Source organism: Carassius carassius, chromosome 5 (genome assembly GCF_963082965.1).
Source record: "Carassius carassius chromosome 5, fCarCar2.1, whole genome shotgun sequence".
Taxonomy (NCBI): domain Eukaryota; kingdom Metazoa; phylum Chordata; class Actinopteri; order Cypriniformes; family Cyprinidae; genus Carassius; species Carassius carassius.
In genome coordinates, this window is record NC_081759.1 from 26,141,930 (window position 1) to 26,166,276 (window position 24,347).

General features: G+C 43.2%; 1 protein-coding gene across 1 annotated transcript; it reads left to right on the forward strand.

The window, feature by feature from the left end:
• Window positions 1-8,568: 8,568 nt before the first annotated feature.
• Window positions 8,569-24,314, forward strand: si:dkey-65b12.6 (IgGFc-binding protein). Its single transcript, XM_059550290.1, has 25 exons — window positions 8,569-8,675; window positions 10,176-11,357; window positions 11,462-11,802; window positions 11,902-12,475; window positions 12,661-13,265; window positions 13,370-13,940; window positions 14,059-14,657; window positions 14,747-15,311; window positions 15,473-15,669; window positions 15,763-15,901; window positions 16,000-16,604; window positions 16,749-17,319; window positions 17,429-18,024; window positions 18,096-18,660; window positions 18,822-19,018; window positions 19,111-19,249; window positions 19,347-19,951; window positions 20,097-20,667; window positions 20,773-21,368; window positions 21,441-22,005; window positions 22,149-22,345; window positions 22,430-22,568; window positions 22,652-22,980; window positions 23,315-23,873; window positions 23,958-24,314. Coding segments are annotated over exons 1-25 (11,058 nt in total). The 5' UTR covers window positions 8,569-8,626; the 3' UTR covers window positions 23,960-24,314.
• Window positions 24,315-24,347: the final 33 nt, after the last annotated feature.

The following is a 24,347-nucleotide window of genomic DNA, read 5'->3' on the forward strand; positions in this document are numbered from 1 at the left end:
TTTTTTTTTTTTTTTTAGTTGAGGGATGTAGGGGGTTAGACGCCATTTTATTTTGATGTCATTTTTTACATTGTTTTGGGTTTAGAGAGTCAGGTAAATTGAAACTGTATTTTATTTATTTTGTTTTCTTTCATTTTGATTTAGGAAGTGTAGAGGGTTAACAAAAAAGAGGATTTTTGTTTGTTATTTTGGCCTTGTCTGCCCCTGATGCTAAGTCCCAACTTGTAAATAAATTATTGTTATTCAACATCTCTCTGGTTCTGAGACTCTCTTCCTTTTCCTGTTACGGCTGACCCCTAGCAGTCGTAACAATAAATATAAAATAGAATTGTTTTCCTTGTTTATATAGCCTATTTTATACCACAAGGAAGACATTGTGGGGGAAAGAAAATAAAAATAATTAAATCTATTCAACTGCTTTAAATTTTTAAAGTAGGCCTTGAGGTATCCTTGAAAGCAGCGTTCAAGTATGGAACAATCATATGGTGACCCATACTCAGAATCCGTGCTGTGTATTTAACCTATCCAAAGTACACACACACAGCAGTGAACACACACACACTGTGAACACACATCCGGAGCAGTGGGCAGACATTTATGCTGCGGTGCCCGGGGAGCAGTTGGTGGTTCAGGGCCTTACTCAAGGGCACCGTGGTTGTGGTATTGCCGGCCCGAGACTCAAACCCACAACCCTAGGGTTAGGAGTCAAAATCTCCAACCACTAGTCCACTATTCCCCCACAGCGTATTAGTGATAGTATAATATAGATTTTACTGATTGTCATAGGCTGTTGTAGTAGAACTACAGTAAAGCACAGATCATTATTGATACACATGCAATTTCTTTCCCATATGTGTACATTCGATTGAGACAAAACCAACTTTGTTAATGTGATCTATGGGTGTTTTTGAAAGTTTAATCATAATAGAGAGTAGTATAGTTTAGTAACCCCAGGTTAGGATGTGCGTGATCGTAGTTGTAGAACCATATATCAAAAATGGCAAGACGCACAGATGCGTCTCTCTCGGAAGAGTTTGAAATTAAAATAAATGAGCGTACGTTGTGAATAAATAATTTGTAGAGATCTGACAGAAGAAGCAGCCATTATGAACAGCTGAATGTACGGAGACATCCGATGACCAAACAACAACAGAATTCGTGAATGGAAAAATCAAGCCCAGGCCGATTTGTGTTTTTATTGAACCGTACTCAGACCACCTCCAGAGATGGTCTCCGTTCGGTTCGGTTCGCTTCTGAGGTAGCCTGGGTGTCAGGAGAAAGCAGGCTGGATTCAGATGCGGGTAAACTCAAGGCTTTATTCGAAACAGAGGAGAAGAGTCACGGTTCACAGGTTACACTCGCAGTGACAGGATGAGTAGCAGATGAGTCACGTCTCACAGGTTTCACTCGCAGTGACAGGATGAGTAGCAGATGAGTCACGTTTCACTCGCAGTGACAGGATGACTAGCAGATGAGTCACGTTTCACAGAAGTACGTATAACCGCCGGACCGGAGGGATGAACAGCTGGAAGCTACTAGGAGCTCAAGGCTTGTAAGAACAAGGGCAGAGGAATCAACTAAACACACTGGAGCCTGAGGACAAGACACGACAAGGTGAGTTCAAAGAGCTGCTAGATGATCGGAGCTATTGGTATGAATAACAACAGTCTGACAATAGACAGAGAAACACAGGGAATAATAAAGGGGAAAAATTAGAAGGACATAGAGAACAGGTGGCGAGCAATTAAGGTTAACAACGGGGAAACAAGGGAGGCGGGGAAAACCCAAACAGGCAGACGCGGTGAGCTGTCAAACCATCCCAACACACACACACCCACACCAAAAAGACAGGTGATTAGCCCCGAGACCTGACAGTACCCCCCCTCCCAGGAGTGTCACCTGGCGCTCTAGGAAGGGGCCTACCTCGATGCCGCCGGAAGTCCTCAATCAACGAGCGGTCCAGAATGTCCCGGGACGGCACCCAACACCTCTCCTCTGGACCATACCCCTCCCAGTCCACAAGATACTGAAACCCCCTGCCGCGGCGCCGCTCATCGAGTAATCTCTTAACCGTATAGGTAAGAGATCCATCCACAAGACGAGGGGGTGGGGGGGTGGGGCGACTGCAAGCAGGATTAAGGGGGGAAGAGAACACAGGCTTGACCCTGGAAACATGAAACACCGGGTGAACCCGACCAAGAGTAGGAGGGAGCTTGAGCCTGATCGCCACCGGACTAACCACCTTGGTGATGCGGAAAGGCCCAATGAATCTGGGTGCCAGCTTACGAGAAGGCGCCCGGAGAGGCAGATCCTTGGTAGAGAGCCAAACCCGTTGACCACACACATAGGTAGGAGGAGAGGACCGGCGACGATCAGCTGCAGCCTTGTTTCTGTCAGAGGTTTGGACCAAAATCCTCCTGACTCTCTCCCAGGTGCGACGGCAGCGCTGGACGAAAGCCAGGGCGGATGGAACCGCTGCGTCGGGTTCCTGTGATGGGAACAGAGGTGGATTATAACCAACAGCACACTCAAAAGGGGACATACCTGACGCGGCCGCAGGAAGGGTGTTATGGGCGTATTCTGCCCAGGAGAGCTGCTGACACCAGGAACTCGGATGCTAGACAGCGGAGCATTCTTCCTAGATCCTGGTTGGCCCGCTCACACTGCCCATTGGTCTGAGGATGAAAACCAGATGACAGACTAGCAGAGGCCCCAATCTGTCTACAAAATTCCCTCCAGAACCGGGAGACGAACTGGGCACCCCTATCTGAAACAACATCCACCGGTAACCCGTGGAGACGGAAGACGTGATCCACCACCAGTTGGGCAGTCTCCCGGGCGGAGGGTAGCTTGGGCAGGGGAATAAAATGAACCGCTTTGGAAAAGCGATCCACCACCGTGGGAACTACAGTGTTTCCCTTCGAAGGAGGAAGCCCAGAGACGAAATCAAGGGCAATGTGTGACCAAGGACGGGAAGGGATAGGGAGAGGATGCAGTAGACCATCAGGAGGGCGATTGACAGGCTTACTTTGGGCACATGTGGGGCAGGCCAACACAAACTGTCTAACATCCACGGCCATAGTAGGCCACCAAAAACGCTGTCGGATGGCTGACAACGTTCTCCGAATACCTGGATGGCAGACTAACCTGGATGAGTGACCCCACTCAAGGACCTCAGAGCGCAGCGCAGCCGGCACTGGCAACCTGCCCGCCGGACACTCTCCCGGCACCTGCACCCCTCGACCGGCCTCCTCAACTCGCTGCTCGATACCCCACGAAAGAGCCCCGACCAACACCCCCTCAGGAAGGATGGCCTCGGCCGCAAACTCCCCTCCCGGAGCACCGAACAGGTGAGAGAGGGCATCAGGCTTGGTGTTCTTTGATCCCGGCCGGTACGAGAGGGTGAAGTTGAATCTGGCAAAGAAGAGCGCCCAGCGGGCCTGACGCGAGCTCAGCCTCTTGGCCGAACGGATGTATTCAAGGTTCTTGTGATCCGTCCAGACCAAGAAGGGCTGCGCTGACCCCTCCAACCAATGACGCCACTCACCCAAGGCCAATCGTACCGCCAGCAGCTCTCTGTTGCCGATGTCATAGTTACGTTCTGCAGGGCTGAGACGACGAGAGAAGAATGCACAAGGATGAACCTTCCCATCATGGAGGGAACGCTGAGATAGAACTGCGCCAACCCCAACGTCCGAAGCATCAACCTCGACAATGAACTGGGCCTCTGGATCTGGAACCATCAGAACAGGTGCAGAGACAAAACGGGACTTTAAAATGTCAAAGGCTACCTGCGCTTCCCGGTTCCACCTGAAGGACACCTTAGTGGAGGTTAAGGCTGTCAGCGGTGCAGCGATCTGACCAAAATTCCAGATGTAACGCCGGTAGAAGTTGGCAAAACCCAGGAAACGCTGCAGAGCCTTCCGGGAGTCAGGGACCGGCCACTGGGCAACAGCTTCAATCTTAGCGGGATCAGGCTTGATCCCCTCCGTAGAAATAATATGGCCAAGGAATGTAACAGACTCAGCGTGGAATTCGCACTTCTCCGCCTTGACAAACAACTGGTTCTCTAGTAACAGCTGGAGAACCCGTCTGACATGCTGGGTGTGTAATTGGAGAGAAGAAGAAAAAATCAAAATATCATCCAAATACACAAAGACAAATTGATTAATCATGTCACCCAACACACTGTTGACGAGTCCCTGGAAAACGGCTGGAGCATTGGTCAGACCAAACGGAAGAACCAAGTACTCGTAGTGTCCCGAAGGGGTGTTAAATGGCGTCTTCCACTCATCCCCCTCCCGAATGCGCACCAAGTGGTAGGCGTTGCGCAGGTCTAACTTGGTGAAGACCCGAGCTCCCTGTAATAATTCAAAAGCAGAAGACATTAAAGGTAGGGGGTACCTGTTCTTGATAGTAATGTCATTCAAACCTCTGTAATCAATACAAGGCCGCAGGGAGCCGTCCTTCTTCTGAACAAAGAAAAACCCTGCACCAGCGGGAGAGGAGGAATGGCGGATGAGCCCAGCCTGAAGTGACTCACGTATGTACTTGTCCATGGCCTCTCTCTCAGGACCTGAAAGGGAATATAAACGACCCTTAGGCGGAGAAGAGCCCGGGAAGAGATCAATGGCACAGTCGTAAGGGCGATGCGGAGGTAGCGAGGTGGCCCGGGCCCTACTGAAGACCGCCCGAAGATCATGGTACTCCGCCGGAACACCAGTCAGGTCAGAGGGATCCTCCTGAGGAACACAAGACACAGAGACAGGACAAAAAGCAGCACCCAAACATGACACGTGACAAGACTGACTCCAGGCTAAAACAGAATTACTAACCCAATCAATGTGGGGATTGTGCTTGTGCAACCATGGGTGTCCCAGAATTAAAGGAGCCTTAGGGGAATCAATAATAAACAGTTCAATCCGCTCATGATGACTGCCAGCAATATGGAGGTCTATCTTAGGAGTAACGTGGGTGATGGTGGTAAGGGGACGGCCAGCTAATGACCATGCTGAAACGGGACTAACTAAAGGAACAAGCGGGATTCTCCAACGTTGAGCAGAGGCAGCATCAAGGAAATTCCCCTCAGCCCCTGAGTCCACAAGGGCGAGTCCAGTGTGTAAACGACTCTGGAAGGAGAGTTGGAACGGCAGCTGAGTGCGTGCTGCAGGAGAGCTTGAGCTGAGAACCGTGCCCACCAGGACTCTCCGCCTCACTGGTGGGCCCTGGCTTTTAACGGACACTGAAGGGCGAAGTGGCCTCCCTTGCCGCAGTATAGACACGCCCCCGACGACAGACGCTCCTGCTTCTGCCGTGGTGTAAGCCGTAGACGACCCAACTGCATGGGCTCCTCCTCCGAGGGCTGTCGGCTGGCTGAACTGGCAGAGGAGGACTCTAGGTGGCGCCACGGGGCGGGTGTTTGCCGTTGTGAGCGGCGCCGACTAAGACGACCCTCAATGCGGAGCGCGAGACTAATGAGCCTATCCAATTCCCGCGGGAGCTCTATGGCCGCGAGTTCATCCGAAATGGCGAAATCCAACCCCTCAAGAAAACGAGCGCGCAGCGCGCTCTCATTCCAGCCGCATGCCGCAGCTAAAGTCTGGAACTGGATAGCATAGTCAGTGACGGAGCTCCTCCCCTGAGACAGTCGTGATAACTGGGCCGCCGCCTCGTCACCCTGAGCAGAGCAATCAAACAATTTGGCCATCTCTAGGCTGAAATCCGCGAAGGTGGCACAAGAGGGAGCCCGCGATCTCCATACGGCGATTCCCCATTCGCGGGCACGGCCCGAGAGGAGTGTAAGGACATAAGCCACCTTGGTCTCTTCATTTGCGTAACGCCGGGGCTGCAGAGGAAACACCAGCGAGCATTGGGAGAGAAACGCTTGACAGGCGTTAGGATCGCCATCGTAGACCGGCGGATTGTTGGCATGGGGTTCGGACTCGTGTGACATACTGGTGTGAGGAACGGGCCCCCGGCTCGTTGCCTCTCGCTGAAGATCGTCCACCCGTGTGAGGAGTTCGGAGACTCGGGCACTGAGAACGTCCACATCCTGCGCGGTGGTGTTGAGCTGGGTGGCATGCTGCCCTAACAACACTCCCTGTTGAACGAGAGCCGAGCGAAGCGGATCAGATCCCGCTGAATCCATAATCTGGTCAGACTGTTCTGTCAGGAGAAAGCAGGCTGGATTCAGATGCGGGTAAACTCAAGGCTTTATTCGAAACAGAGGAGAAGAGTCACGGTTCACAGGTTACACTCGCAGTGACAGGATGAGTAGCAGATGAGTCACGTCTCACAGGTTTCACTCGCAGTGAAAGGATGAGTAGCAGATGAGTCACGTTTCACTCGCAGTGAAAGGATGACTAGCAGATGAGTCACGTTTCACAGAAGTACGTATAACCGCCGGACCGGAGGGATGAACAGCTGGAAGCTACTAGGAGCTCAAGGCTTGTAAGAACAAGGGCAGAGGAATCAACTAAACACACTGGAGCCTGAGGACAAGACACGACAAGGTGAGTTCAAAGAGCTGCTAGATGATCGGAGCTATTGGTATGAATAACAACAGTCTGACAATAGACAGAGAAACACAGGGAATAATAAAGGGGAAAAATTAGAAGGACATAGAGAACAGGTGGCGAACAATTAAGGTTAACAACGGGGAAACAAGGGAGGCGGGGAAAACACAAACAGGCAGACGCGGTGAGCTGTCAAACCATCCCAACACACACACACCCACACCAAAAAGACAGGTGATTAGCCCCGAGACCCGACACTGGGAAAACCCAGACTACTTCCGGCGAATTTCAATTCTCTCTACAGAATAGTCTGGCAAAGAGGACTATCTTACGGTGGCCGAGAAGTGCAAAACAAATCACAATTACAAAAACAAAATAACAAATCCAAAAACACAACGACAATTCAGAAAATTTTTGTTTTGCACTTCTCGGCCACCGTACTATCTAGCTTGTTTCTGTGCCGCCGAAATCGCGGCACCAATCAGAAACGTTGAGGCGGGGTTTACACGATGACGACAGCGCAGCGACGGTAAAGCAGATTTTGTACATTACAAAGATGGATGCTGCAGAGGAACATTCGTTCGAAACTGTTATCGCGTCTGTTTTAAGTGATTTAAACTTTAACTTTGCGTTAAAACCCGAGCAAAGAACAACACTTGAAGCCTTCAAGTCTGAATACGTCATCTCCTTCATCGCTCTGATTGGTTTTAGGTCTATCCAATTGCGCCCAGAGACATTTGAACGAGGTCCGTCGGTGACGCCCCTTTAGAAACGAGACGTCTAATAGGCTTTGCCAGACCCTAACTCAGTTTCAACTGAAAAGGGTCTGGTTTTAACCAGGCTACTTCTGAGGGGTCTGAGATCGTTTGGACTGTTCACTTATTGTATGGGCCAAAAATCACGTGAATGCGCTCAGAGCCCCTAAAAAGGACCAAGTGTGAAAATATCCTCTTTATGATGTCATCATACTATGGACAGATTCAAGGCACTTTGTTATTTCCATTATAAGTTGATTTCCATTAAAAGTTGAATTCACAAATTCAGTTATTTGGCCCCAACCTAAATAAGAGTGCAACCGAATATCTTGTAATATTAATCTTCAAATGACAGGTGACATGAACTCATTAACTTTTTTTTGGAGGCAGGTTTGAATTGGATTAGGGAAATAAACAGAAGCAGTTCTGAGGAGTCCGATCTCTTCAAGTGGAGGATTAACTAGTTTGACTCGAAAAAGTATACTGGAAAAAATCAACCGACACTATCTAGGCAAACATGTCAGGCAAACAAAGTAATTAAAACACATCAGTTTCTGTTTGTACTGTCAGAATGGCTCATACAATCCATTTCAACAGGAAAGTTGCGCAAATATCTTCTACCCTAAGTCATCTGCCTTGTTTCTGTGTGAACAATGTGTCATAGTACACTCCATCCCTGACAAAGATTGTAGAAATCAAATACTAAACTCACATTACATCATATGCATTTGCGCAAATATACTTGAAATGCATTTACAACATAATCACCCACATTGATTGATTAATGTGAACACTCTGATAAGCATGTGACTGATGGGAAATTTTTGGCTGAAGCCACCACTGCAAAAGGACTGTTCTAGCATCCCAGTGACAGCTCATATGTTTCGTGAATCTTCAATGTATTTAGAAAACACATGGTTAAGTTTGTTGGTTTTAGAATGAGGAAATGTACACAGTGGTGTGTTCAGTTAAATCCATATACACACACTTCAAACCATATGAATCCTTCCCTCCTTTAAGTATATTTGTTTTAGAAACACAAATATTGTGTAAAATAACATTATTTCTGCCTTTCTGTCATTAGTTTCATGTTTGCAAAAGCTGTGATGCAGAACGCTTATTAGCTTTAATTTACACACAGTTTATTTACATTATAAATTAGTTCCTGTTTCCGGAAAGTTTTTTTCCCCATCACAGCAATACTATATAAGCCCTCCCTTTATCAAATATTTTGTTCACAAGAAACCTGGCCAACAGGTAAGTATTGCTCTCTCTTAAGAATTGTGTTTTCCTTGTAAGACTTAAGAGAGCTAAAATCCTTAGGATGGGTAAATATGTTTTTCTTCTTTTTCAGCCATGGAGACACAGTCTTTTCTTTTCTGTCTGGCAGTTTTAACAGTAACTGGTAAGATATTTTTTTTGGTAATATATTTTTACTACTTAAAATTGTTCAGTGCAAAGTAATATTTATTTGATAAGCTATACTATTACTACTTATAATGTGTGATTTATATATACAGTATATATATATATATATATATATATATATATATATAATATTTTATAGTATATATAGTATTTGTGACCCTGGACCACAAAACGATATATAAATACTTATATACAATATACAAATACAAAAACCAGTAACAAGGGTCCATTTCTTGAAATTGAGATTTATACATAATCTGAAAGCTAAATAAATAAGCTTTCAATTGATGTATCATGTCAGCCCACATGGGAATAACCTATATAAACATATATGTTTTAATATAGGTTTTGATATAGGTTTTTAATATATGTGACATATATAAAATTGGCTGTTTTCCTATATTACAAAATGGCCAATTTTATATATGTCACATATATTAAAAAAACCTATATCAAAACATATATGTTTATATAGGTTATTTCCATGTGGGTGGACTTTTCTTTACTGGAGTGCCGAACCTCAGAGTTCATGCAAACATCCACATCGCTGTAATCAAATGTGTTCTTAAGTGCTGCTTTTACATCGCGGTCAGTTTTTGTTGTGTTTATTTAGTTATTGAGAGGAAGGAGCTCAGTATATATTTAAATACTCATCCAAATGCCACTCAGCAACCTCAGGTTCTCAGGTTAACTGAAGCGCTGTCTTCTTCTTTTCAACTGAATCAGGAGAGTTGTAATACAGTTTTGCGCTACAGAGCCACACTGGTCGAACCGCATTATTCCAGGCTCACACATTAGGTAGAAACTAGATCAAACCACCGTTACAAGAGAGTCATGCGCTTTCACATCTCCCAACTGTTCAAAATCATCTATTAACGGCGCAATAAACTAATTACTGGTACACAGTACTAGAAAGAATGCAAAACCCCAAAACGGAAACTCAAATAGAAATTAAAGACTTCGACTTAACACAAGGAAAACTTTAGATTTTCTTACCTGACTGGTAGGCTACTTCTCGCTCTGACTGATGCCATTATGTGGCATATATAGGCATATATGCAGCATATATATTATCATATATGTGCATATAAGTTTCATATATGCGCATATATCCTCATATAGGTTCTTTCCATGTGGGAAGACAATATTTGACTTAGATGCAACTATTTGAAAATCTGTAATCTGAGGGTGCAAAAAAATCTAAATAATGAGAAAATCACCTTTAAAGTTGTCCAAATAAAGTTTCTTTGCTATACATATTACTAATCAAAAAAAAGGGTTTGATATATTTATGGTAGGAAATTTACAAAATATCTTCATGGGACATGATCCTTACTTTATATCCTAATAATTTTAGGGATAAAAGAAAATCCATAATTTTGACCCATACAATGTTTGTTTGTTTGTTTGTTTTTGGCTATTGCTAAAAATATACCCCAGTGATTAATATATATACTGTCTTCCTGTTTTACTACAGCAGTCAGCGGGTGTCCTATAGGCCGGGAATTCATCACTGCTTTCATGACAAATTACCAATATGGAAAAGCAAGTCTGACTCTCACCATAACAGCACATAATTCCCCTGCCACTGTGAAAATTGAGATAAAGGCACTGAGTTACAGTGAAATAGTGAATATTGGACAAGGTGAGACCAAATGGATTGTCCTCCCACAAAACACTGAGATTGAAGGTGATGGAACGTTCCGCAAAACCGTGTACATCTCTTCTACTGCCGATATCTCAGTCGTTTCATCCAACATAAAGGAATTCACCGGAGACAGCAGTGTGATCTTCCCGATAAATCAACTAGGCCAGCGTTATGTAGTTTTTACTCCAAACACGGGTCCAAGTCCTTATAAAAAGCTGGTAGCCATAATCAATGGCAATTATATGAACACAGTCGAGATTGTCTCCAATTCAGGAAATCTTTGGAATGCCATTTTTGGAAAGACCAGAACCATTAGTTTGGCTCCCTACGAAGTTTATCAGCTTCGCAGTCTTGACACTTTGACTGGAACAAAAATTCAATCCAAGTCTCCAGTGGCTGTTCTGGCAGGACACGAGTGCTCCATGCTTGTAGGCACCTGTGAGCATGTCTTTGAGCAGCTGGTGCCAGTTGAGTCTCTCGCCAATGAATACCTGGTCCCTGCAATGCATCAGTCCTCCAGCAAGGACACAGCCTATGTGATTGCTCCAGAGGACAACACTATTGTGTCAGTTTTCAGTGGGCATAGTTGGTATCACAACAAGAACAAGCTAAATGCTGGAGACGTTTTAGCGGTTGATTTGAGCATAAATGCTAAGCTCATTCAAAGTAGCAAAAACGTAATGGTAATGTATTTCAGTAGCAATTTTCCCAATGATGAGTTTCTAACCAATGTCATACCCACCTCTGAGATGTCGAAATCATGGACCATTCATGCTCAAGATGGCTACGATAACACACTTGTTGTTGTTGCTGAAGCAGCATCAGCCTCCACTATCAGTGGTTCATTGAAGTGGAAAACATTCCCTGCTAATCAAAAATTTGTATGGGCTACCAAGTCACTTGGTACACGAAAAGGTCCCATCACTGTATCTGGTGATTCGCTGATGGCTGCTTATGTTTTTGGTGGAAAAATAAGGCATGGTTATGCCACAACAGGAGTGTGTAACACAGGTAAGAAATCATGGCTGAATAACAATAAATGACTGAGTAATGGCGTACGAATTGCAACTGACTTAAATCTGGGTTAAAAACAAACAATGTCTTTGTTCCCTAAGCTTTTACGACAATGCCGGCTCCACCAGACCCCTGTGAGACCGTTAAGTGCCGTCAGCAGGAGGAGTGCAGAAAGGGTGTTTGCGTTCCCACTTCCACTGCCACATGCCAGGCAGTTGGTGATCCCCATTACAAAACTTTTGATGGGAAACTGTATGACTTTCAGGGAACTTGTACATACATCATGGTAAACAATACAAAGCTTCAAAAAGGTCTCACACCTTTTACCGTCTTGGCAAAGAATAATCACAGGGGAAGCAAAAGGGTGGCATATGTAAGGACAGTTTCTGTCCTTGTGTACAATCATAAAGTGGTGGCTGGCAGCCAAAGGGGAGTAGTAGAGGTAAAAATGAAAAGCACTTCACAACTTTTAGATACTTAATGTAATTATAACCATTCTGAACAATAAATAAATCTCTCTCTTTGGTGTTTCTCATTTTAGTTTAATGGAGAAAACACTTACCTGCCTTTAACTATCGATGGCGGCAAAATAAAAGTGGATCAGAGGGGATGGAATGTCATTATATCGACGGATTTTGGCTTAGAGGTGAAATATGACTGGAATATGATGTTGTACATTACAGCTCCAAGTAGCTATTTCCAGACTTTAGGTGGTCTTTGTGGAAACTATAATGGTGACCGAAGAGATGAACTTATTGATCCTAAAGGCCAACTGCTCTCCAATGTCATTGCGTTCGCTAAGACCTGGAAAGCTCCAGATAATGATTTGTTTTGCAATGATGACTGCAATGGACAATGCCCAAGCTGCTCTTTAAGTCTTCAGGAGGAGTACAAAAAAGACACAAACTGTGGTGTCATGGCTAAAACCGATGGGCCATTTGCTATTTGCCACAACACTGTTGATCCCCAGATGTATGTAGATAACTGTGTCTATGATGTCTGTATTAATAATGCCATGAGAAACTTCCTCTGCAACAACATTCAAAGCTACGTCGGTGCTTGCATGTCAGCTGGAATCAAGATTCCTGGAAAGTGGAGGACACTTTCCAACTGCCGTAAGTGTGTATATGCGTATAAGTTTAAATTCATTTCATATTTGGATTTATGAATGTGAACTGAAAATGTACATGGTACTGTTTGTAAAATTGTGGTTTTGTTGATAGAGTTAAAAATTTGACATACAATTAATGTGCTAGATAATCAGAATATTTATATTTTGGTTTTCCTCTTCTCCTCTAAGCACTGGATTGTCCAGTCAACATGCATTATGATGACTGTGGCACAGCCTGTGCTGCCTCTTGTGCTGATCGAGATGCCCCAAGCAAGTGCACGCTGCCATGTGTGGAGGGCTGCCAATGCAACACAGGTTTTGTCCGCAGTGGAGATGAATGCATAGCTTTGAAAAAGTGTGGCTGCACATACAATGGCCGATATTATCTACCTGAGCAGACATTTTGGGGGGACCAAAAATGTACAGAGAGATGTGTATGCAACTCTCAAACTGGAAAAGTTGATTGTTCAGTGACAAAATGTAAGAAATCCCAAGTGTGTGAAACACGGAATGGAGTGAGAGATTGTTATCCAACGTCCTATAGTACCTGTCAGGGTGCAGGGGATCCACACTACCGCACTTTTGATGGTAAAGCCTTTGACTTCCAAGGAACCTGCACTTATTATTTGTCCAAACTACTGAATACAGCTGAACCATCACTGATACCCTTTGAGGTACTGGTCAAGAATGAAAACAGAGGAAGAAACATGGCAGTTGCTTATACCAAGACTGTATCATTAAATGTCTATGGATACACAATTGTCATGAGTAAAGATGATCCAGGGAAAGTGAAGGTCAGTACATTAAAACTGTGTATAAAAAGTCATTACAGGCTGACCTACAAAAACTCAAAATACTTTTAACTAAAATTAATTAATTGGTAATTTGTGTCCTAAAGGTCAACAATATGTTTGTGAATTTGCCATTTGACCAAGAAGAAGGTCGATTCTCCATATACCGCAGTGGGTACTTTGGTGTGATAAAAACAGATTTTGATTTGACTTTGAAATTCAACTGGGAAAGCCATGTAGTGCTGACTCTCCCCAGCACTTACTCTGGTGAAGTGGGAGGGCTTTGCGGCAACTGGAACAATAACAACAACGATGATTTCCTCACTCCTGACAAAACTCCTGCTACAACCCCAGCAATTTTCGGAACCAGTTGGAAAGTCAAAAATGACCCTGGATGTTCAGATGGATGTCAGGGCAAAGCATGTCCTAAATGTGATGCCACAGAAAGAAACCAAGTCACTTTTACAAAGCCTTGCAGCAAGATCATAGACAAACTGGGACCATTTAAAGGTTGCCATGTTAAAGTAAATCCAAATCAGTTTTATGAAGATTGTGTGTATGATATGTGTATGTACGGTGGCCATTCATCAGCCCTCTGCAGTGCTCTTACTGCATACACAGCTGCTTGCCAAGAGGCACTTGGCCAAGTGGAAGACTGGAGAACTGACAGTTTCTGCCGTTAGTATTCATTTCATTATTTCATTGTTTACCTCTCTTTAAGATTTTGAATTATACATTACTCAGAATTGATGCAAGAAATATTGTAAAATTAGTCTTCTATACTCTTTCTCCACAGCTGCATCCTGTATGGAAAACAGCCACTATGAGGTTTGTGCAACAGGATGTTCCCAGACCTGCCATGGCCTCATTGAGCCCAAGGCCTGTGAGGGCACTCCTTGCATTGAAGGCTGTATATGTGATGAAGGCTTTGTCCTGAGCAATGGTGAGTGTGTGGCTATGGAACGATGTGGCTGTTCTTACAAGGGCCTGTACTACCAGCTGGGCCAGGAGTTCTTCCTTCAAGACAAGTGCAATCAGAGATGTGTGTGCAAAGAGAACGGAAGAGTTCAGTGTGATGATGGATTCACATGCAAACCTAACGAGAAGTGCCAGGTCCTGAATGGGGTTCAGGGTTGTTTCCCTGATGGAAAAGCAGTTTGCTCGGTGTCAGGCTTTGGCCTTTATCAGTCATTTGATGGGAAATCCTTTACTGTTGAAGGAGACTGTGAGTACAGATTGGCAGAGACGGTTCAAGGCAAAGATGAGGACATAAGCTTTTTTAGTGTATTAGTGAAAAAGCAGTCCTCCTCTCAGACTGTCTTCACTCGAAGAGTTGAAATACAAATCGGACAATCCACAATCACTTTGCTGCCTGGCCACATCTGGGAGGTTCAGGTAATGTACTCATTAATGATCATAGTTTTAGGAGATCAGGAACTGCTGCCTACAGAGTTTTAAGTTTTATGTTGGTGTTTTCTTTACAGGTGGACAATGTTCAAACCCATCTCCCCACAACTGTGGATGAAGGACTGGCACAAGTCTATCAGAGCGGTATTAACATTGTTGTGGAAACAAACTTTGGATTGAAACTGACATATGATACTATTTCCATGGCCAAAATCGAGATACCATCCACTTTTAAAAATGCAGTCAAAGGCCTCTGTGGTAACTATAATGGAGACAGTGCAGATGAATTTCTTTTGCCTGGTGGTATTCAGGCACCCTCCGTGGTAGATTTTGCAGATGCCTGGGTTTCACCATCAGACAAATTGATGTGTCAAACAGGCTGTGCCTTGAGTTGTATCAATCCTGACAAAGACCAACAGAAAAAGGCAGAGACAGCTTGCAGTATACTAATCTCAGAGAAGGGGCCATTTTCTGGTTGTTACGAAAAAATACCACCTCAGACATTCTTTGATGAATGTGTGAAAGATGTGGCAGCCCAACCAAATGACAAAACAGTGCACTGTCGCCACATACAAAGGTATGTTGCAAGCTGTCAAGAGATTGGAACATCAATCAACATCTGGAGGAATAACACCTTCTGTCGTAAGTGACTGCATTCTTCAGGTTTGACAATAACTCTCCTATAGCTTATCTAAATGCCCCTTAATACTTTTACATTTCCTGTAAGATATGCCAATGGAGATTTGGAATATAAATTGTCCTACCTTGAACTGAATAATTTAAATTGCTCTCTTTTCTTCCAGCACTCACATGTTTCAAAAATAGTCACTATGAGCTCTGCGCTGACACCTGTTCCACGACCTGTGCAAGCCTGACAAAGTCACAGAAATGCCCATTGTGTCAGGAAGGATGTCAGTGTGATGATGGCTTTTTGTTTGATGGAGGTGAATGTAGGACTTTGGATAGCTGTGGTTGTCATGTAGATGGGACATTTTACAAGGTGAGAATCTATCTGGTCAGTTCTTTTTTTGTTTTTGCTAATTGTAATCAAATTGTAACTTTTTGTCTTTCCCACCAAAATATTATTTTGCAGTCTGGTCAGACAGTAATTCGAGGAGAGTGTAAAGAGAAATGCACCTGTAAAGCTGGAGTGTTCTCCTGTGAAACCTTGGAATGTGTTGAAGATCAGATTTGTGGCAAAAAAGATGGTGCCATCGGATGCTACAACATAGGTATTAATAATTATTATAAATGTACCATAAAAGCAGAATATTAGTTTATATGCCAGATGTTTCATTCATTCTTTTTTACTATCTTTAATCCCTAAAAGACACATACTGTCCAGTCAACATGCATTATGAGGACTGCGGCTCAGCTTGTCCTCTGACCTGTGCTAATCGAGATAGTTCAAATGAGTGCACACTGCCATGTGTAGAGGGCTGCCTTTGCAATGCAGGTTTTGTCCTTAAAGGGGATGAATGCATACCTGTGAAAAAGTGTGGCTGCACTTACAAAGGCCAATATTATCTACCTGAGCAGACATTTTGGGGTGAGAAACAATGCACAGAGAAATGCGTGTGCAACCCTCAAACTGGAAATGTTGAATGCACACCAACAAAGTGTAAGAATTCTCTAGTGTGTGGCACACAGAATGGAGTGAAAGACTGTTACCCATTGTCCTATAGTACCTGCCAGGGTGCAGGGGATCCACACTACCGCACTTTTGATGGTAAAACCTTTGACTTCCAAGGAACCTGCACTTATTATTTGTCCAAACTACTGAATACAGCTGACTCATCACGGAGACCCTTTGAGGTACTGGTCAAGAATGAAAACAGAGGAAGGAACATGGCAGTTGCTTATACCAAGACTGTATCATTAAATGTCTATGGATACACAATTGTCTTAAGTAAGGAAAACCCACGCAAAGTAAAGGTCAGTTTTTCAAAAACACACTCTGACACCGTAATATGAATAACTGCATGCATAAATTTAGTTAATTTTACAATACACTCACCTCCAAAAGAAAAACAAATGCTTGACTTTAAACATAATTGATGGAATACATTTTTCTTTAAGGTCAATGATCTGTATGTGAAATTGCCATTTGAACTAGAAGATGGTCGCCTCTCAATATTCTATAGCGGGTACTTTGGTGTGATAAAAACTGACTTTGATCTGACTTTAAAATTCAACTGGGATAGCCATGTAGTGCTGACTCTCCCCAGCACTTACTCCGGTGAGTTGGGAGGGCTTTGTGGAAACTGGAACGGCAATGCCAATGATGATTTGCTGACTCCTAACAACACCCTTGTTTCAAACCCAACAATTTTCGGAACCAGTTGGAAAGTCAAAGATGACCCTGGATGCTCAGATGCATGTCAGGGCAAAGCATGTCCTAAATGTGATGCGACAGAAAGAAACCAAGTCACTTTTACAAAGCCTTGCAGCAAGATCACAGACAAACAGGGACCATTTAAAGGTTGCCATGATAAAGTGAATCCAAATCAGTTTTATGAAGATTGTGTGTATGATATGTGTATGTACGGTGGCCATTCATCTGCCCTCTGCAGTGCTCTTACTGCATACACAGCTGCTTGCCAAGAGGCACTTGGCCAAGTGGAATCCTGGAGAACCAACAGTTTCTGCCGTTAGTATTACATTGTTTATCTCAAGTAATTTGAAATCCACATTACAGTAGTTTACTGGTTTATATTAAAGACATAGTCACATTCATCCTTAATATGCTATTTCTACAGCTACAACCTGCAAGGCAAACAGCCACTATGAGGTTTGTGCAACAGGATGCCCCCAGACCTGTCGTGGCCTCACTGAGCCCAAGAACTGTAAGGGCACTCCCTGTGTTGAAGGTTGCACATGTGACAAAGGTTTTATTCTGAGTGATGGTGATTGTGTGGCTGCACAGCTGTGTGGCTGTACTTACAAGGGCCTTTACTACCAGCTGGGCCAGGAGTTCTTCCCTCAAGACAAGTGCAATCAGAAATGTGTGTGCAAAGAGAACGGAAGAGTTCAGTGTGATGATGGATTCACCTGTAAACCAAACGAGAAGTGCCAGGTCCTGAATGGATTACAAGGATGTTTCCCTGATGGCAAAGCAGTTTGCTCAGTGACAGGATTAGGGCTTTATCAGTCATTTGATGGGAAATCCTTTACTGTTGAAGGAGACTGTGAGTATAGATTGGCAGAGACGGCTCAGAACAAAAATAAAGAGAGCTCTTTCAGTGTGTTAGTGAAACAGCAGTCCTCCTCTGAGACTGTCTTCACTCGAAGAGTTGAAATACAAATAGGACAAGCCACCATAACTTTGCTGCCTGGCCACATCTGGGAGGTTCAGGTAATGTACCGATTACTGACCATAGTTTTAATAGATCAAAAACACAATCTAAAAGTAATTGTTTTTTACAGGTGGACAAAGTTCAAACCAATCTCCCAGTGACTCTAAATGGAGGATTTGTCCAAGTCTATCAGAGTGGTGTTAATATTGTTGTGGAAACAGACTCTGGATTGAAACTGACATATGATACTATTTCCATGGCCAAAATCGAGATCCCATCCACTTTTAAAAATGCAGTCAATGGTCTCTGCGGTAACTACAATGGAAACAGTTCAGATGATTTTCTCCTTCCAGGCGGTATTCAGCCTTCTACTGTGGAATACTTTGCTGAGGCCTGGGTCTTACCATCAGACAAAATGATGTGTAAAACAAGCTGTGCCTTCAATTGTTTCAATCCTGAAAAAGACCAACAGAAAAAGGCAGAGACAGCTTGCAGTATACTAATCTCAGAGAAGGGGCCATTTTCTGGTTGTTACGAAAAAATACCACCTCAGACATTCTTTGATGAATGTGTGAAAGATGTGGCAGCCCAACCAAATGACAAGACAGTGCACTGTCGCCACATACAACGGTATGTTGCCAGCTGTCAAGAGATTGGGACGTCAATCAACATCTGGAGGAATAACACCTTCTGTCGTAAGTGACTGCATTCTTCAGGTTTAACAATAACTCTCCTATAGCTTATCTAAATGCCCCTTAATACTTTTAAATTTCCTGTAAGATATGCCAATGGAGATTTGGTATATATATTGTCCTACCTTCAATTGAATAATTTTAATTGCTCTCTTTTCTTCCAGCACTCACATGTTTCAAAAATAGTCACTATGAGCTCTGCGCTGACACCTGTTCCACGACCTGTGCAAGCCTGACAAAGTCACAGAAATGCCCATTGTGTCAGGAAGGATGTCAGTGTGATGATGGCTTTTTGTTTGATGGAGGTGAATGTAGGACTTTGGATAGCTGTGGTTGTCATGTAGATGGGACATTTTACAAGGTGAGAATCTATCTGGTCAGTTCTTTTTTGTTTTTGCTAATAGTAATCAAACTGTAACTTTTTGTCTTTCCCACCAAAATATTATTTTGCAGTCTGGTCAGACAGTAATTCGAGGACAGTGTAAAGAGAAATGCACCTGTAAAGCTGGAGTGTTCTCCTGTGAAACCTTGGAATGTGTTAAAGATCAGATTTGTGGCAAAAAAGATGGTGCCATCGGATGCTACAACAAAGGTATTAATAATTATAATAAGTGTACCATAAAAGCAGAATATTTGCATATATGCCAGATGTTTCATTCATTTTTTTTTCTTTCTTTAATACCTAAAAGACACATACTGTCCAGTCAACATGCATTATGAGGCCTGCGGCTCAGCTTGTCCTCTGACCTGTGCTAATCGAGATAGTCCAAATGAGTGCAAACTGCCATGTGTAGAGGGCTGCCTCTGCAATGCAGGTTTTGTCCTTAAAGGGGATGAATGCATACCTGTAAAAAAGTGTGGCTGCGAATACAAAGGCCAATATTATCTACCCGAGCAGACATTTTGGGGCGAGAAACAATGCACAGAGAAATGCGTGTGCAACCCTCAAACTGGAAATGTTGAATGCACACCAACAAAGTGTAAGAATTCTCTAGTGTGTGGCACACAGAATGGAGTGAAAGACTGTTACCCATTGTCCTATAGTACCTGCCAGGGTGCAGGGGATCCACACTACCGCACTTTTGATGGTAAAACCTTTGACTTCCAAGGAACCTGCACTTATTATTTGTCCAAACTACTCAATACAGTTGACCCATCACTGATACCTTTTGAGGTACTGGTCAAGAATGAAAACAGAGGAAGGAACATGGCAGTTTCTTTCACCAAGACTGTATCATTAACTGTCTATGGATACACAATTGTCTTAAGTAAGGAAAGCCCACGCAAAGTAAAGGTCAGTTCTTCAAAAACACACTTTTACACCATAATATGAATAACTGCATGCATACAATGAATTAATTTTACTATACACTCACCTCCAAAATAAAAAATAAAGGCTTGAATTAAAACATAATTGATGGAATACATTTTTCTTTAAGGTCAATGATCTGTATGTGAAATTGCCATTTGAACTAGAAGATGGTCGCCTCTCAATATTCTACAGCGGGAACTTTGGTGTAATAAAAACTGACTTTGATCTGACTTTAAAATTCAACTGGGATAGCCATGTAGTGCTGACTCTCCCCAGCACTTACTCCGGTGAGTTGGGAGGGCTTTGTGGAAACTGGAACGGCAATGCCAATGATGATTTGCTGACTCCTAACAACACCCTTGTTTCAAACCCAACAATTTTCGGAACCAGTTGGAAAGTCAAAGATGACCCTGGATGCTCAGATGCATGTCAGGGCAAAGCATGTCCTAAATGTGATGCGACAGAAAGAAACCAAGTCACATTTACAAAGCCTTGCAGCAAGATTACAGACAAACAGGGACCATTTAAAGGTTGCCATGATAAAGTGAATCCAAATCAGTTTTATGAAGATTGTGTGTATGATATGTGTATGTACGGTGGCCATTCATCTGCCCTCTGCAGTGCTCTTACTGCATACACAGCTGCTTGCCAAGAGGCACTTGGCCAAGTGGAATCCTGGAGAACCAACAGTTTCTGCCGTTAGTATTACATTGTTTATCTCAAGTAATTTGAAATCCACATTACAGTAGTTTATTGGTTTATATTAAAGACACAGTGACATTTACAGTGACATATTTCTACAGCTACAACCTGCAAGGCAAACAGCCACTATGAGGTTTGTGCAACAGGATGCCCCCAGACCTGTCGTGGCCCCACTGAGCCCAAGAACTGTAAGGGCACTCCCTGTGTTGAAGGCTGCACATGTGACAAAGGTTTTATCCTGAGTGATGGTGATTGTGTGGCTGCGCAGCAGTGTGGCTGTACTTACAAGGACCTGTACTACCAGCTGGGCCAGGAGTTCTTCCCTAAAGACAAGTGCAATCAGAAATGTGTGTGCAAAGAGAACGGAAGAGTTCAGTGTGATGATGGATTCAATTGCAAACCAAACGAGAAGTGCCAGGTCCTGAATGGGGTTCAGGGCTGTTTCCCTGATGGCAAAGCAGTTTGCTCAGTGACAGGATTAGGGCTTTATCAGTCATTTGATGGGAAATCCTTTACTGTTGAAGGAGACTGTGAGTATAGATTGGCAGAGACGGCTCAGAACAAAAATAAGGAGAGCTCTTTCAGTGTGTTAGTGAAACAACAGTCCTCCTCTGAGACTGTCTTCACTCGAAGAGTTGAAATACAAATAGGACAAGCCACCATAACTTTGCTGCCTGGCCACATCTGGGAGGTTCAGGTAATGTACCGATTACTGAACATAGTTTAAAAGATCAAAAACCACTATCTAAAAGGTTTTTTTTTTTTACAGGTGGACAAAGTTCAAACCAATCTCCCAGTGACTCTAAATGGAGGATTTGTCCAAGTCTATCAGAGTGGTGTTAATATTGTTGTGGAAACAGACTCTGGATTGAAACTGACATATGATACTATTTCCATGGCCAAAATCGAGATCCCATCTACTTTTAAAAATGCAGTCAAAGGTCTCTGCGGTAACTACAATGGAAACAGTGCAGATGATTTTCTCCTGCCAGGTGGCATTCAGACTTCTTCTGTGGAATACTTTGCTGAGGCCTGGGTTTCACCATCAGACAAAATGATGTGTAAAACAGGCTGTGCCTTCAATTGTTTCAATCCCGACAAAGACCAACAGAAAAAGGCAGAGACAGCTTGCAGTATACTAATCTCAGAGAAGGGGCCATTTTCTGGTTGTTACGAAAAAATACCACCTCAGACATTCTTTGATGAATGTGTGAAAGATGTGGCAGCCCAACCAAATGACAAGACAGTGCACTGTCGCCACATACAAAGGTATGTTGCCAGCTGTCAAGAGATTGGAACATCAATCAACATCTGGAGGAATAACACCTTCTGTCGTAAGTGGCTGCAGGTTGCAAAATAACCTTTTTTCTTATCCTATTGCTGGCCTTTACGTGGCCTTTAATGAGGTGTAGAATGAAATTTTCTCCCTCAAAACAAATTCCTGAGCAGTCCCTAAAACAATCTTGTATTCTTGCAGCACTTGAGTGTTCAGGTAACAGTCATTATGAGCTTTGCGCTGACACCTGTTCCTCAACCTGTGCCAGTCTGACTACCTCAAAGAGATGTCCACCATGTCAGGAGGGATGTCAGTGTGATGATGGCTTCTTGTTTGATGGAGGTGAATGTAAGACTCTGCAGGATTGTGGTTGTCAAGTAGATGGAAAATTTTACAAGGTGAGAAACCATTCCATTTCATTCCTGCAGTAGTCAAACATCCTACAAGTCACTGAAACTTATTGTGTCTTGATTGTTTTGCAGTCTGGTGAGACAGTCATTCAGGATGAGTGTACAGAAAAATGCCTCTGCAAAGCTGGAGTATTCTCCTGTGAACCTTTGATATGCAGTGCCGATCAGATCTGTGACAAAAAAGAAGGAGTCACTGGGTGTTACAAGAAAGGTAAGTACAAACTTTGTACATCATTTCCCAAGTACTGTAGGTTTTAAATGAAACTATAATACAGATGTGCATCCATGTTTTAGATCCTTGCAGTAACCATGAGTGTCGTGAAAAAGAGTACTGCACTGTGAAGGACAACAAGGCAATGTGCATTGCAAAATCAAAGGCCTCTTGCATTGCCAAGGGAGACCCTCATTACAGAACCTTTGATGGCAACCACTTCTCCTTCCAGGGCACTTGCACCTATACTTTAGTTAAAACTTCAGGCAAAGACCAAACACTGACAACTTTCAACATTGTCAACAAGAATGATATGCTCAAAGGCACACGTGGATCTTACGTGAAGTCAGCCACCATTACAGTCAAAGGACATGAAATCACATTCATTCAAGGCAACCGCAATCGTGTGACAGTAAGTCAGTACATAACATTAAATACAGAAAAATCAAAATTCCAGACATAATATCCATCAAGTCAATATTAAAACATATCAGTGGTAATAATGTGCACCAGACATAGCCAGCTTGTTCCTCGAGGGTAACCATGCAGACTTCAGTTACAACCCTGCTATAACACCCATGCTTGTTATTTCCTTAAGTAGTCTTTAACATCTTGATTAGCATTTAACGTGTGTTTAATTTGGGTTAGAGTTCAAATCTACAGGACGTAGCCCTCTAGGAGCAGGGTTGGCTCCTCTACACTCTGGAAATGACATCTGTTGCTTCCTCTACTTTTTTTCTATCCAGATTGATGGCACAGTTTCAATCCTTCCTGTGAGTTTGAATTCTGAGGGGATCAGCATCACCCTCTCAGGCAGTATAGGGGTTTTGCAGACAGATTTTGGCTTGGAGGTCAAGTTTAACTGGGCAGATACCCTTATGGTGACATTGTCCAGTAGCTACTACAATAACATAGTCGGGATGTGTGGAACCTACAACAATGATTTGGAGGATGATTATGTCACACCGAGTGGTAACAGCATGACAGACATCACAGAATGGGCAAAGTCTTGGAGTGTCCCTGAAAGCAACAGCAATTGCTGGCACTTTCCACCTTGCTCAGATGAAAAGAAATCGCTATATAGGGGACAAAGCTACTGTGGCTTGTTAGAGAATGAAACAGGCCCATTTGCCCAGTGCCATGACATAATATCAAAGAGGCGATTTGCAGCTGACTGCCTTTTCCAGATGTGTCTCAATAATGGAAGTCAGAATGCTTTCTGCAATGCCTTCAATAATTATGTGTCCACTTGTTCATCTGTAAAGGCTGACGTGCCTCCAGAATGGAAGCAACTCACCAACTGCTGTAAGTGATGACTTTGACTCAAGATCTTTGTTTAATGGATATTACATTAATGCTAACACCTTCCTTGTCTTTTATTCTCAACAGGATGAAGATTTTTTTCCACCATGTTTTGTGGATCCCTTAAAGAAGTGAAAATTAAAATGATTAAATAATTAACTTGTGCATTTCACAATATATTGACATATAACGGTATATCAGTTTCTGTCATTGCTTCATATCATATTACTTAATTTGTGATTTGGTGTTTTAAATGGATGTTTAAGCAAGTTTCTTTTCTTAAATGACTATATATTCATGGATGTCAATTTGTGCTGTCCACAAATCAGTCTATAATTAATCTTGGGTTAAACTGTAAACTGTTTTGTATTTTCCTTCAAATGTCTTCATACTTATAATATTTTAAGTATTTGTTATTATTAAACTTCTTAAATTCTTGCATCATTTCGTTTAGCTGTGTTGTTTCATCATAACAGA